General features: G+C 42.1%; 1 protein-coding gene across 1 annotated transcript in view; it reads left to right on the forward strand.

The window, feature by feature from the left end:
- Nucleotides 1–13,507, forward strand: part of Cfap54 (cilia and flagella associated protein 54) — a 290,811-nt gene that overhangs the window by 152,852 nt on the left and 124,452 nt on the right. Inside the window, exons 45-46 of the mRNA XM_040755053.1 lie at nt 2,205–2,387; nt 6,645–6,731. Of these exons, the coding sequence (XP_040610987.1) occupies nt 2,205–2,387; nt 6,645–6,731 (270 nt within the window). The remainder of the gene's footprint in view (nt 1–2,204; nt 2,388–6,644; nt 6,732–13,507) is intronic.

Raw genomic sequence — 13,507 nt, forward strand, 5'->3', positions numbered from 1 at the left:
AAAGGCTCCTTCAAATTTAAGGGCAGGCTCTACGGTCTTCTTACATGCCAACGTGTGTGCTTTGAAAGGGAAGCAAGGGGCGTGAAGAGCAGAGAGACTGACTGACTCTGTCCTCCTCCCCCATGCTGCTGCTTGTTTAACTCTTTTTTTTTAAATATTTTTTATTTATTGTGTATATAGCCTTCTGCCTACAGGCCAACAGAGGGTACCAGATCTCATTGCGGATGGTTGTGAGCCACCATGTGGTTGCTGGGAATTGAATTCAGGTCCTCTGGAAGAACAGTCAGTGCTCTTAACCACTGAGCCATCTCTCCACCCCTTGTTTAACTCTTTGCTCATGCTCTTTGTGTTCTAGGAAGTGTACGGTTGCAAATGGCTAACTTTTTGTTTAGTGTGCTATACTACTACATTGGTAATGCTACACCTAAAATAAACATTAGCCTGTGAGCTTTATTTTAGAAGCTGGTTAATTAGTTCAAAATTTTTATCATTTTCCTCCATCCTTCTCTTAGCACCATTCTCTCCCAAAGTACACCCCCTGCACCTCTTGAATTAATGGCCTCTTTTTATTTCATTGTTAGTGTTACACATATATGCCTAAATATGTGACTTCAGCCTACAAAATCCCTTTAGTGTTATTTTTGTGTATGTGGTTTTAGGACCAACCACTTGGTTTCAGATAACAAATTGGACTCATCCTTGAGGAAGACTGTTTCTCCCACACTCAGAGTTTCTTAGTTGCCCGTAGTTCTCTGTCAACAGGTGGGACCCTGTGAGATTTCCCCCTTCCGTGTTAGCCTGTCTGTTGGTGTTCTTCCTCTGGTCCTGCTAGGCAGACTGTTCAGGTAACATGGATAATAACTTCCCTGTGGTTTCTAGGGATACAATCTCATAGCAGAGTTCTTGGTCTGGTGGCTCTTACAATCTTGCTGCCCCTCCCTTCCTCAATAGTCCTGAGTCTTAGGTGTGGGGCTGTGTTGGAGATGTATCCATTGGTACCCCTGATCAGAGTTCTCTGAGAAATGTCTACACTTCTGTGGGTATGAGGGTTAGTGTAACACAGTTGGAATCATGCTGATTTAGAAAAGTGGCAGTAGTGGATTCTCCTCTACGATCATGACCTCACTAGCTCTGGATATTTGACGAGGTTTTCAGCACAAGGCGTAATTTTGATTTTCCTCTTGCTGAGCAGGCCTCAAGTACAATTAGGGAGCTGTTGGTTACTGCCAAGATATAAACGTCACATTCCACCCTAGAATATATTGTGCCATGCTGGTCAATGTCATTTGTAAGTGTCATTGCTAGGTAGGAATACCGGTTGCTCAACTCCCTTGGAAGCTTTCATGGCACCTTCCGGGACTGCCAGCTAGTCCGCAGGGAGCAGGGGGGAAGCCTGTCAGTTTTAAAAGTGGTTTTCCAAAGCAAATTAAGAGACATTAAAATTTCTAACAGCTGTATTCATCTTTGAAAATTGGATGCCTTATAATGTTAATAAGTGATCCAATTGAAAATCTTCCTTGATTATATGCATTAAAATAATTTCATAATGTTTTACCTTCAACAATGGTTACACATTAAGATGATCAAAGAAATGCTTTCAAATATAAAGTTTGGTTTTATAAATATATCTTGTTTTCCCTAGCATGTTGCTTATTGCTGGTCATATGAGTTACATAAGGGACTCTGGTTTAAAATCTCCTCTGCTTGGTTAGACTTCAAGTCACCGACCTCCCATATCTATAACTTGTATAGTCAAATATCATAGTGCTTGAGTTAAATAGACATGACTTGGAATCTTTTTATTCTGTCATTAACTTTGTAAATTCATATAAGTTCATTGCTTAAGCCTTAATGGTACCATTTGTGAAATAATAATCCTTTGTTTTAAGAGTAGGTTAGGTGAGAATTTGTGCAGAATTTACCAGAAGCACCCTACTCAGGACTCACCAAATGATAATATAATATTTTCTTTGAAAAAATAAGTGTACAATTATAATGGAATTCATAAAGCCCACCTGCCATGATATAGCATTTGAGGCCTATAAGGATGGTAATATTAACAATCACCATTTATTGTGAAGTGCAGTACACAGAGCACACACACAAGGCCCCCCAGGAAGTGTTCATGTACCTGTTTTGGCTTGTTTGCTTTGTTGGCACAGGTGAAATCGTGGCTCTTTATTTCACCATTTTTCATTTTTCAGAGTCTGCTTCGTACTACTCTCCCACATCCCAAAGCTGAACGCAGCTATGCCCAGTACGAAATCACTCAGCTCCTCCCTGGCATCGAACTCTTCACAGATCAATTCAGGGCTGACATCTGCATTGTTATTGCAAGTCTATACTACGTTATCCGCGAACTGCACTATGCTAAGAACAACCTTATAGTGAGTGATTTGTAAAATCAACAGCTCTTTTTTGTGTTATTAGTATCATTAATTACTTACAGGCAATATGTTTTTGTTATGAAATTTTCACAATATAATATTCATCTTCCCCATTAGTTCTTTATCTCCTACTCTCTGGGATCCTCACTTTCCAGCTAGTCCTCCTTCTATTTTCATGTTTTTGTGTTTTGATGACCCAATGAGTTTTATTAGGGTTGCTTCCAGAGCAGTGGTGAGAGGTGACATGGGAACCTCATACATGACTGAAGAAAATGTCCTTGCCTTACCCCTAACCATCATTTAATTCTTAAGGCCTTGTGAGGCTCTCCTGTCCTAGCTGCCCCTAGCTGCCTACAAACCCTCTGGGAGAAGTGGAGCCTCATGAGTCCCTTCCCTTGCCATGACAAGATGCTGCTGGCTTCAGTTGTGTGCAGCAGGTAGTTCACAGCTGCTGTGTGTGGGGTGCCGTGACCACCTCATGCCCAGAAGATGACATTCCATAGCACTGTCCCCTGTCCTATAAGTCTTACATTCTTTCTGCCCTCTCCTCTGTGATGTTCTCTGAACTTTGTAAGAGACAGATGTCCCATTTGTGCCTAAGCATTCAGCTGTCATTTTTTCTCAAGACTCTGACCAGTTGTAAGTCTCTGCAGTTACCTCTGCCCTATACAAAAAGAAGAATAGCTTCTCTAACCAAAGCTGACAGCAGCACTAATGTATGAGGATAAATGTAATTATTGAGAAAGAAATTAGATGGGTACACCCTGTCTATTTGGCAAACCCAACAGTAGCTTCCCCACTAAGGGCTGTTATTCTACTGCCACAGGTTCCTTACCAGGTTTTAAGTACCAGATGTGAATTCCTTCCCCTGTAATGGGTCTCCATGTGGAGTAGAAAGTGGCTGGTCACCCCTATGGCAGAGTTGCCACTATTGCACCACCAAGCACATCTTTTATGGATGGTCAGTGGTGTATCGTGCAGTCAGTCTATAGCTGAATAAGACTGCTGATGACGGTTCTCTCCCAGCCTCTGGTACCATAAGGGCTAGCCAGCAGGCTTCCATTTCATGCCCAGTTTCATTTCTCTACGGCTATGACCACAGGATATGTTATCTTAATCAACAGGGCCTCACCATCTAGTTCTGGTGAGCAACCAACTGCAGTAAAAACTGCCTGTATTGCTTTGGGGTCCACAGGGAGCCCTCTGTAGACTCCTGGGACATAGCCTCCCCCTGCATTGTGATTTTTATTTAGTAACCTATGGCTTATGGAATTTTATCTGCCCACATAGGCTTTCTTCATTTAAAATATGTTTATTACTACTTTTTAGATTATTTTACCAAGTATCATGTTTTCTTATGGATTTTTCATACAATCTTAGTTTTATTTGACCCTCCTCCTCACCTCCCCAATCTCTCTCTTCTCCTTACCCACTTTTTTCCCCTGAATCTTTCCTCTTGGACTTTATATCACAAGTGCCCTCTCTCCTATCCCACCCTTACTTTTACAGCCTCTTAATTCACTTGATGTATTTCCTAACTTACTGTCTGCTTTCCAAGTTTTGCTAATGTGCATTTGGTTAGTTCTTCTACAACTTGTAAATCATACACACTTCAGATTCTTACTTATACTTACTTGTAAAACTGTATTAATCCATAGTCTCTCTTTTACACTTTTATTTGCATTACACGTTTCTTCGATTTCTGCTTTTGTGTTCTCTTCCTTCACCCTTCCTTCCCTCAAGACATTTATTTGGTAAATTGACTAGAATGCATCCTTGAAGTCAAGCAGGAATAGAGGGCATTTCCGACTCAGAGTTAAGGCAAGGTTCTTGTCAATCTCCAAACCTCCAAACCTCAGAATGAGTTATCTTCTATCACATCCTATTTCTCCTCTGTCAAAGATGCATCTAAGAACAGCAAACCCTAACTGTGAGAGGGAAGGCAGTCATTTCTCACTGTCTCCAGATCCCCAAAGTCTGAATATAGCTCATCTTTCCTCTTTGGAGAAAAGACATCAAAGTGTATATCACAAGCCTGAAGTTGAATGCACTTAAAAGAAATTAACATGCCGTAGACACTGCCCATTTTTATTTTCCTGGCCCCATCTCTTCTTGTTTGCGTGTTTATCTGTCTATTTTTAAAATATCTATTCCTCCCTCTCATGTCTGCTTTTGGTAGCAATTCTTTCTCTTTTTCTGCTTCATGTACCTTCTTCAACAATGTTCAGTCTACTCTCTTTCATATACATTTTTTTTCTATTCTCATGGTATACTTGTTCTTCTGAATTCAGCTCTCTTCTTATATTAAAACTATTTATTGTCATGGATATAAGCTGTGAAATTATAAAACCACGTTGTAAAATGAAGAGGATGATAAGAGCTTTCAACACTGAGCAGATTTTGCAAGCAATTGTTTACTAAAAAAGAAAAAGAGGAAACCTAATCAGATGATGCTCTGCTTCCCGTAGCACAGCTCACTTCTGAATCGGGACATGCTTCCCTCCCATGGGGAAGCCCTCGTTGCCTCCACATATTCATATATAATACATATCACCGTGCTCAAAAAGAAATGAGACTTTTCCCTCTAAAGCTTCAGAAATTGAGGTTTTTCCCCCTGAATAATTGAGCAACTGTAGCAATAAAATAGTGTGTTTTTATTTCTCATTACAGAAAGGAAAGTAAACCTCAAAGGTAATTGCTCTTGGTGTTTTGTGCTGCATTAATTGTAGAAAAGGTTTTGTTTTACATTTGCAGTGTATAATTGTAGAAAGTGCATCATGTTCAAAGTCATTTAAAACCAATTCCAGTCTTTTACAAAAGTGATTGCTGCTTCTAGCTTCTAACTGACCCACCATTAGATGCCCCCAACCAGACAGAAGCAGTAAGCAATTTCTATTTTGTGTTACATTAAATTCGAGAAGAAGCTCCTTAGCAAATGAGATGTCTGAAAATACAAAATTTGCTCTGAGACAATAATTTGACTCATCTGGGTCTGCTGGCTGAGGTCTACAATTCCAGCTATTCAGGAGGCTAAGACTGGAGGGTCACAAGTTCAAGGCCTACCTCCACTATTTGGCAAGTTAAATACTATCCAGCTTAGGAAGACACATATCAAAATAAGCAATCAAAGTCAGAGACATCAAGAGATATAGTGCAGTGGTAGAGTTCTTGCCTAACATGACCAAAGGTCCCAGGTTCAATCCTCAGTCTAGAGAGGTAAAATAATAATGGATCTTACCCTTTGGCATGCAAGGTGCAGTTGCAGGAGTATGCTTCTGGTTTGAGTTGAGATCATGATGTAGCTGTTCCAATATTCAGGTAAAACTATCCCCTGCTTTGATGGGTAGGTACCATCAACAGAAATGCTAGTAGTCTATGGCCATTCACATACCCACAAGGTTTCAAGAATAACTGGGCTGACTTTAACTGTAGGATAATAAAAATACAACGAGAAGAGAGAGCTTGGGTTTAGCCAATAGAATCTCTGTTCTGTAAAGGCTAGGAGTAGTCAGAATGTTGTTCCCATTCAGCAGTGCCCCATCTAGTATGTGAGGTACATTGTCCTTTTGCCATGGAAAGATCCCGTTTGAAGATGAATAGGTAACAGCTAGCTGACAGGCACGAATGTAAATCCTTTGACTTAAGTTCTGCAGTTTTTGGTAGCATGTTTGCTAGTACTTTTCACATAGTCCTCACACACTTCATGTTGTTACTAACTTTTAAAGAAGATAATTAGCTGTACTTGAACTTCTGTGTACTTAGAAATGGTGGAGTCACCATGTAAACAAACCTTGAGGCGTATCTGTGAGCGACTTTCTAGCTGAGGATAATTGACATAGAGATTCTCGCCTTCAATATGGGTAGCCCCGTTCCATGGACCAGGATCCTGAGCTAAATAAAAAGAAGAATGCAGGCCGAGCATCAGCGCTTATCTCTCTGCCTCTTGAGTGAGGCTGCAATGTGGACCCACTGCCTCTGGCTCCTGGTGCCATGCCTTCCCCCCAAGGTGGCTGAACCCCTGAGCCAATAAACTTGCCCTCCCTTCACTCGATTGCCGGTGTTTTATCACAGTGATAAGAAAGGTAACTAATACAACTAAGCAGATAATTTTATTTATGCAAAGTGGTTTATTCTGCTAATGTGGAAATGCAATACTTTGTGTAACACTATAGTTGATGTTTGGCAAAATTTGATTATATGTCTATTAAGTTGATAAGTTATGTCTTAAAACAAAGAATGGTTTTTTTCTTCTACTAGGTTTTGCCTCTCCTTGCATTGTACCAATATTTTGTGTCTGTAATTTGCCAAGACATAGTCAGAAATCTAGAAGCAAGAATCCTGAAGGTATGTTACAGGCTTTTAACACTTTTGACATTCGCTATCTTCCGTTTTACATTAATTTTATTCTAATTCTTATAAATACGCTGTTGATAATGTGGTATCATGCTGATATAAAAACAATGCAGTTTGGGCCTGGGAAGATGACTTCAAAGCCCACACAGCTCTTCCAGATAACCTAAGCTCAAACCCCACACTTACCTTGGGCAGCTCACAGCCACCTGTAGGTCTGGCCTCAGAGAGTCAATAATGTATTCTTTTGGCCTCCATTGGAACAATATACACATACATAGACACATGTCTATAAATTAAAACATAAATAAGGATGACGAATTGACTAAGTGGTTAAGAGCACTTTCTGATCTTTTAGGGGACCCAGGTTCAGTTCTGAGCACCCACACAACAGCTTACACGTGTCTGTAACTCCAGTTCTAGGGGATCCAGCAACCTCTTCTGGCTTCTGTGTTCTCCTGGATGTATGTGCTATACACAGACAGATTCATGTAGGCATGCATATACACATATACAGAGACAAAAATAAATAATTTTTAAAAATTGAAGAAATCTTTGAAAAATAATGCTCTTGTTACAGATTGACAGCCAAATGTCCCCCAGGTCCTTGTGCTTGAAGATGGCCCACAGCTGGTGGTATTGTTTTGGAAGGTTGTAGACTTTAGGAGATGAGGTCAAGTCAGAGGCAGTAGGTCCCTGGATATGGGCCTTACAGTATGCCCTGGATCCCATCTAATATGTCTGCTCCTTGATTAGTACCTGCACCCAGCACCTGCTCACAGCCCTGCCACATGGAACCTTCTGTCCCTGTGTGTCCTCTCTGACATGATGGACTATATCCCCTCAAACCATGTGCTAGAATCAACCCTTCCCCACTTACGTTGTTTCCTGTCAGTTATTTGGTCATATCATAATGAATTTAATAAACATAGCATCCACCAGTGTAATAAAGTGTAAAGGATGGTCAGTTAGGAAGCTTTAGACAGTGGTTCTCAACCTTCCTAATGCTGTAGCCCTTAAATACAGTTCCTCATGTTGTGGTGAACCCAACTAAAAAATTATTTTTGCTGCTATGGATTAACTATAATGTGTTACTGTTATGAACTGTAACATAAATATCTGTGTTTTCTAATGGTCTTTGGCGACCCCTGTGAAATCATCATTTAACCCTCAAGCGGGTTGGGATTCATAGGTTGAGAACCTATGTTGTACTTGGGCCACAGTAAAACAAGGAACAGCTACACTTGGGGACAAGACTTAACTAGCACCAGGCAGCCTGGAAGTCTCTACTTAGAGACTGGCTTCCTGGTATTGAGCAGTGTTTTGGTTTCTGAAACTATTCCTGAGGGCATGCTGTGTACATAATGGTACATGATGTTTCTTTGGTCTGGTAATTGATTGAACAAGGGCAGACAGTCACATCTGTAACCCAGGCCTGCAGGGGTCTGGCCTGTATCAGTCCTAAGACACAGGGGCCATCTATTCCAGACTGATGTCTTTGGGACTGTGTTGGGAACCAGCCAAACAGCCCCTGGGTCCGACTCTGAGTCAGGGGAGTGCGGATCAGGAAGTCCTAGCTACCCAACTGCATTAAGGACAAAACAGAGCCATCATGTCATTTCAGGAGGGCTCTCAGTCAATACTGGAGACCAAGGTTTATTCAAGCAGCCTCTTAAATAGCTTTTCAAAAGTGGGGGTATTGGCAGAAGACATCTATTATCATGTATATATGGCTGACTAGGAAACACTTCGTTTAGTCCTAGAACACATGTACACATGCCCTCAGATACTCCATAACAGCATGTCTTACCAGTCTTCAGGCATGTCCCACTAGCCCTCATGATCGGTGTGTGACCTAGGTAGGTCTATTGTTACACAAACTAGAAGCCATTCTCCACTGTGGCCAGGTTATCCGGAGGTAACCAGCCGACATCTAAAAGACAATAAGAGATTCGAGCTTCTGGAATTGAGCTGAGGCCTATATCTGAAATATCATATTCAGCCCGACACAGGCCTCAGTTGTTTTTTCTGCTTTAGAGATTCATGTGTTGTCGGCCTTTCCTCCACATAGCATTGGAACCCTAAGGATGTTGGGTATATCCAACTTCTTCCCCAGTCACCTCTGCTGGGTGTTTGCCCCTTGAGTTACATTTTTCTGTACTTAAATCATTTCAGTTATTTCAGTGTCCTGCAGTTTTGTTCCCTGTTCTATATCTCCTGAATGCTAATGTGGAATTCAACCCTATCATTATCCTGGCAAACACACATACTTAACATGTAAGCACAGACCGTACTCACCCAGGCCCTTGTTTCTATAGCTTCCTTCAATGAACACTCTGAAAGCAGAGAAATTTAAGTGAAGAAAAACAGTTAAAATAGAATATTTGCCATTCTTGAGCTTAAATTACTTCTTGACCATCGTTTTGCATGTTTCTTCTCACGCCATAACATAATCAGCCTCATTTGATAAATGTTTCACAAACGGATCATCTGAAAGGCTGATTTAGGGGCTGGAGAGATTTCTCGATGGTTAAGAGCACTGGTTGCTCTTCCAGAGGACCAGGGTTTGATTCCCAGTACCCATGTGTTGGCTCACAACTGTCAGTAACTCCAGTCCCAAGAGATTTGGTGTCCTCCTCTTCTGACTGCCTCAAGCACCAGGCCTGCATGTGGTACACACACACACTTGTAAAATAATAAAATGAATCTGTAAAACATCAGATTTATACCTTTGCAATTTTCATCCATGATGGAAACACTCCCATTGCAGTTTTTTATCAAGGCATCAGTAGACAGGCAGATAGGATAAGCGATGCATACCACATCTTGTGGGTGGAAGAGATTATGTTTTAAAACAGTACTCCAGGGACACAACTCCAGCTCACCCCACACAGCACCCTGGGATACTACACCAGCTCACCCCAACATAGCACCCTGGGACACGACTCTAGCTCACCCCACACAGCACCCTGGGATACTACACCAGCTCACCCCACACAGCACCCTGGGACAGGACTCCAGCTCACCCCCACACAGCACCCTGGGAGAGGACTCCAGCTCACCTCACACAGCACCCTGGGATACTACACCAGCTCACCCCACACAGCATCCTAGGATGCTACACCAGCTCACCCCAACACAGCACCCTGGGATACTACACCAGCTCACCTCACACAGCACCCTGGGACAGGACTCCAGCTCACCCCCACACAGCACCCTGGGACAGGACTCCAGCTCACCTCACACAGCACCCTGGGACAGGGCTCTTTCATACCATTTTCCCCCCTCCTTTGAAAACTCTGTTTTTCTCCCCCAAATCCTTCCTGTTTTTCAGTGAGAAGAAATTGGCCTTCTCTGTATCTCCATCTAGACATTTTGGGCCTTGGAGAATAGTTCCCAGCTTTCTATATCTAAATGAATCTTTAAGGACTTCATAAATATTCATGGAGACCCTGCAAAGGTCTGGCTTTCCATCTGAATTACCGACTCATGGATGATCTTGCTTTTGAACTTTAATAGCACATTTTAAAAAACCTAACCCCCCCTCATCAAGATTGCAATATTCTTGAGGCTGGGATCTGTATCTTACTCATCTTCTAATTCCCTGTATTATCTTGGGTAATAAGTTCACATATTTGATATTCATTAGTTGATTTTTAGATTGAACTTTAATTTTTTAGACATTTGTCAAGTGCCTACTGTCTATGTGTGTGCTCACTGCCACACATTCCAGAGTGAGAGCTTGGGAACCCACGTAGTAGAGAAAATGGTTTCTCACAAAGTTGTCATGCCTTTTACACATGTACAGAGGTAGCTCCTCAATAAATAAATGATATTTTAAAAAGATTTACTGAAAACACTTATTCAAAAGCACCCTGTTAGTAATGTGAGTCCAAGACATGCAACCCACAAGGACATGAAAGCTAGGGACAGAGATGGGATGCACTATAAGTTGGTAACAAATGAACTTGTCACTTCTTCACTTGCAAGTGAGTGTGGTGAAAATTGTTCCCAAAAGTTTGAATAAAAAACAAATGGCTTTGAGGTAAGAGGATTTCTCTAAATGGGTAGAATTTAGATTTGAAAATAAGACAGTTAAATGAGTGGGAAAGAAAACATTCTTGGAAAGCTATAGAGATGAGAAAAGTTCTAGTTATTTAAGAGACAGAAGTGGTTTTGTTCTATTGGAATAGAAGGTCTGAGCAGGGAGACTGTAGAAGATAACAAGAGAAATACTAGAGAGCTATGTTGGGTAGCTGTTCCCTCCAGGTTGTATATGAGCATTGCTGTCTTGAATCAGAGCAGAAGACCCTCAAGAACCAAGAACAGGCCTATTAACAGTCTCTCACTGGAGGAATGCAAAGGGTCTTGAAACTCAGCCTCACGAGACCACTGCCCTCCTGGAGTAATACTATAGATAAACAATTAGCTGGGCTGGGACTCTTCCGTAAAATAGCTTTTTGTGACTTGTCTACCCTACAGGTGGATTCTTCAGTTGTGTAACTGCCCATGGGTTGTCGAGGGTAATTTCTGGTGATACAGTTGCCTTTGAGTTTCCCATGATTCTGTAAATAACCCCCAATAAACCCATAGTTCACCAAGTTAAACCAAGACAGAGTTCTCTCTTAGTCTTTAGTCATGGTTTTGTCATAAAGTAGTTTCGACTCCAGTAAAGAACTGTGTACCTGTTTGGAGCTTTGACTAAGAAGGATTAGGGTCTCGACAAATGCAAGCAAAAAAGATATATCCCACAGAGGAAGAAGTGACAGTCTGTGTGAATGGAATTTGTGTGACCTTCCTGAAGTAACTATTAAGTGAGAGAGAAACACCAAAGTTGGGAAACACCAAGTAACGACACTCCCTGACTAACCAGGCTGTGTGATAGGTCTAGCGGTAGAGTTTCTAGAGTTCAGTAGAGTCTTCCAGGGATCATAGTAAGACGCCTTCATGACCAGCTGTGCTGCTTCACTGTAGACCTGCTAACCCCATCAAGGATTGATCTCAACATTTCAAACATTCCGAGGAAGGGTAATGCTGCTTCAGAAGGTGTATGAAGGTTTGGTTGATGACTAGTTCTCATTGTCCTCTGGCTAGTGTCCACAGTGCCGGTTGCTGTTGCTTCAGTTGCTTAGACTGATGTGGCGAGATGAAGTCAGAGGCAGCCTTAGCTGCTGTTTTGCTACAGTGCTCTGACCACACAGAAGCCTTTAGGAATATTTCCTTATAGGGGTCAATGAAAGTAGTGGCTATCTGGGGTCCAGAAGAGTCCATCTAGCTCCATAAATACTTGCTTTGATATTTGATAGCAGTGGGGGTGGCATGGCAGGGACAGAGACCACCATCTCTTGAGCAAAAACTGCAATGTGCAGCTCAACAGGCAAGTGACTTTCTCTTTCCTGTTAAAAACAGCCTTCTGGCTTTTTATCCTTTATTTTCATGTTATTTTTTACAACTGATTTCCCCTTACTTGCATTTTTTATTTCCACTCTTGAAGTTCCTAAAGCATGTATGGAAAGGAGAACAGAGACCAAGGTATTGGCATGCTGAAGATAAATTAATTTGTCCTTTTCTATGTGGGGTTTGTGGATGTGTGCGTGTGTGTGTGTGTGTGTGTTGTGTACAAGTTGTATATGCATCTAATTTTGTGCTTTATTCTCTGTATTTGTTCATACGTACATTGGGTGTTGTGCCCAAATTCTGAACCCCAAAATCACCAAGAGACCCATTTCGATGCAAAAGCAGAGTCTTTTATTGTAGTTATTTAAGGCGCTAACTCCATTAGCTCACCCTTTATCCATTCACTGAGATGGATGACTAGAGAAAAGACCTTGAGAAGCCACGAGGCAGGGACCTTATAGGACAGTGTAAGGGGAATGTCTAGGGGTATGTAACAGTCTCAGGATTGGTGCACTTCCAGGTTTGGATGACCTGCCCTGTGTTGATTGGTCAACTGGTTGTTATAGCCTATAGGCCCTCCCAGGGTGGTTGCTATGCTCTGTACCACTGTTGTGCACTTGTCTGTAAAGCATAACCTCACCAGCTGACTTCTAATTGGCTCCTTGCCATGAGGAGGGCATTTGACCTCCTAGTGACCAGAACAGGAGCAGCAAGGTCATGTGGGCACACGCTAGCCTGTCATGACTGCTAAAATGGGGCACACACAAACACACACACACACACACACACACACACACACACACACACACACACACACATACACTCACACTTGTCCCTTCTGGGACCTTGCATATTGTAGCTAGAACTTTCCATCTGAGATACACTCTCAGTTCTTGTGGCTTTCTTGTTTGTTTGTTTGTTTGTTTTTTAAGGCAGAGTCTCTCTCTAATGAGGGCTGGCTTGAAACTCTCTGTCCTTCAAGCGCCAGGATTTCAAGTGTTCGTCGTCAAACCCATCACTCTAGTAACTTCTTTTTCATGTAGCAAAAAGAGATGCTTACTATGGTCTACAGGGTCTCTGTATTTGGCGACCACCCCCGCCTTCACCCCCTCTCCCCCGTCTCCAGCCACACAGGACCCATGACCTTGTACTCAGGGTCCTCTCAGCACGTTTTCTCTCTCCTTTACATGCCTTCCAACTCTTCTCTTGAAGGGTCCTTCCTCACTGAAATTTTCTGAGACCCCGCTATTGAAAGCAGATTTTGTCAACACCTCTAAGCCTCTAAGCACCTCTCTCTCTCTCTCTCTCTCTCTCTCTCTCTCTCTCTCTCTCTCTCTCTCTCTCTCCCTCTCCCTCTCCCTCTCCCTCTCCCT

Source organism: Mesocricetus auratus, unplaced genomic scaffold (genome assembly GCF_017639785.1).
Source record: "Mesocricetus auratus isolate SY011 unplaced genomic scaffold, BCM_Maur_2.0 Super-Scaffold_100011, whole genome shotgun sequence".
Lineage (NCBI taxonomy): Eukaryota > Metazoa > Chordata > Mammalia > Rodentia > Cricetidae > Mesocricetus > Mesocricetus auratus.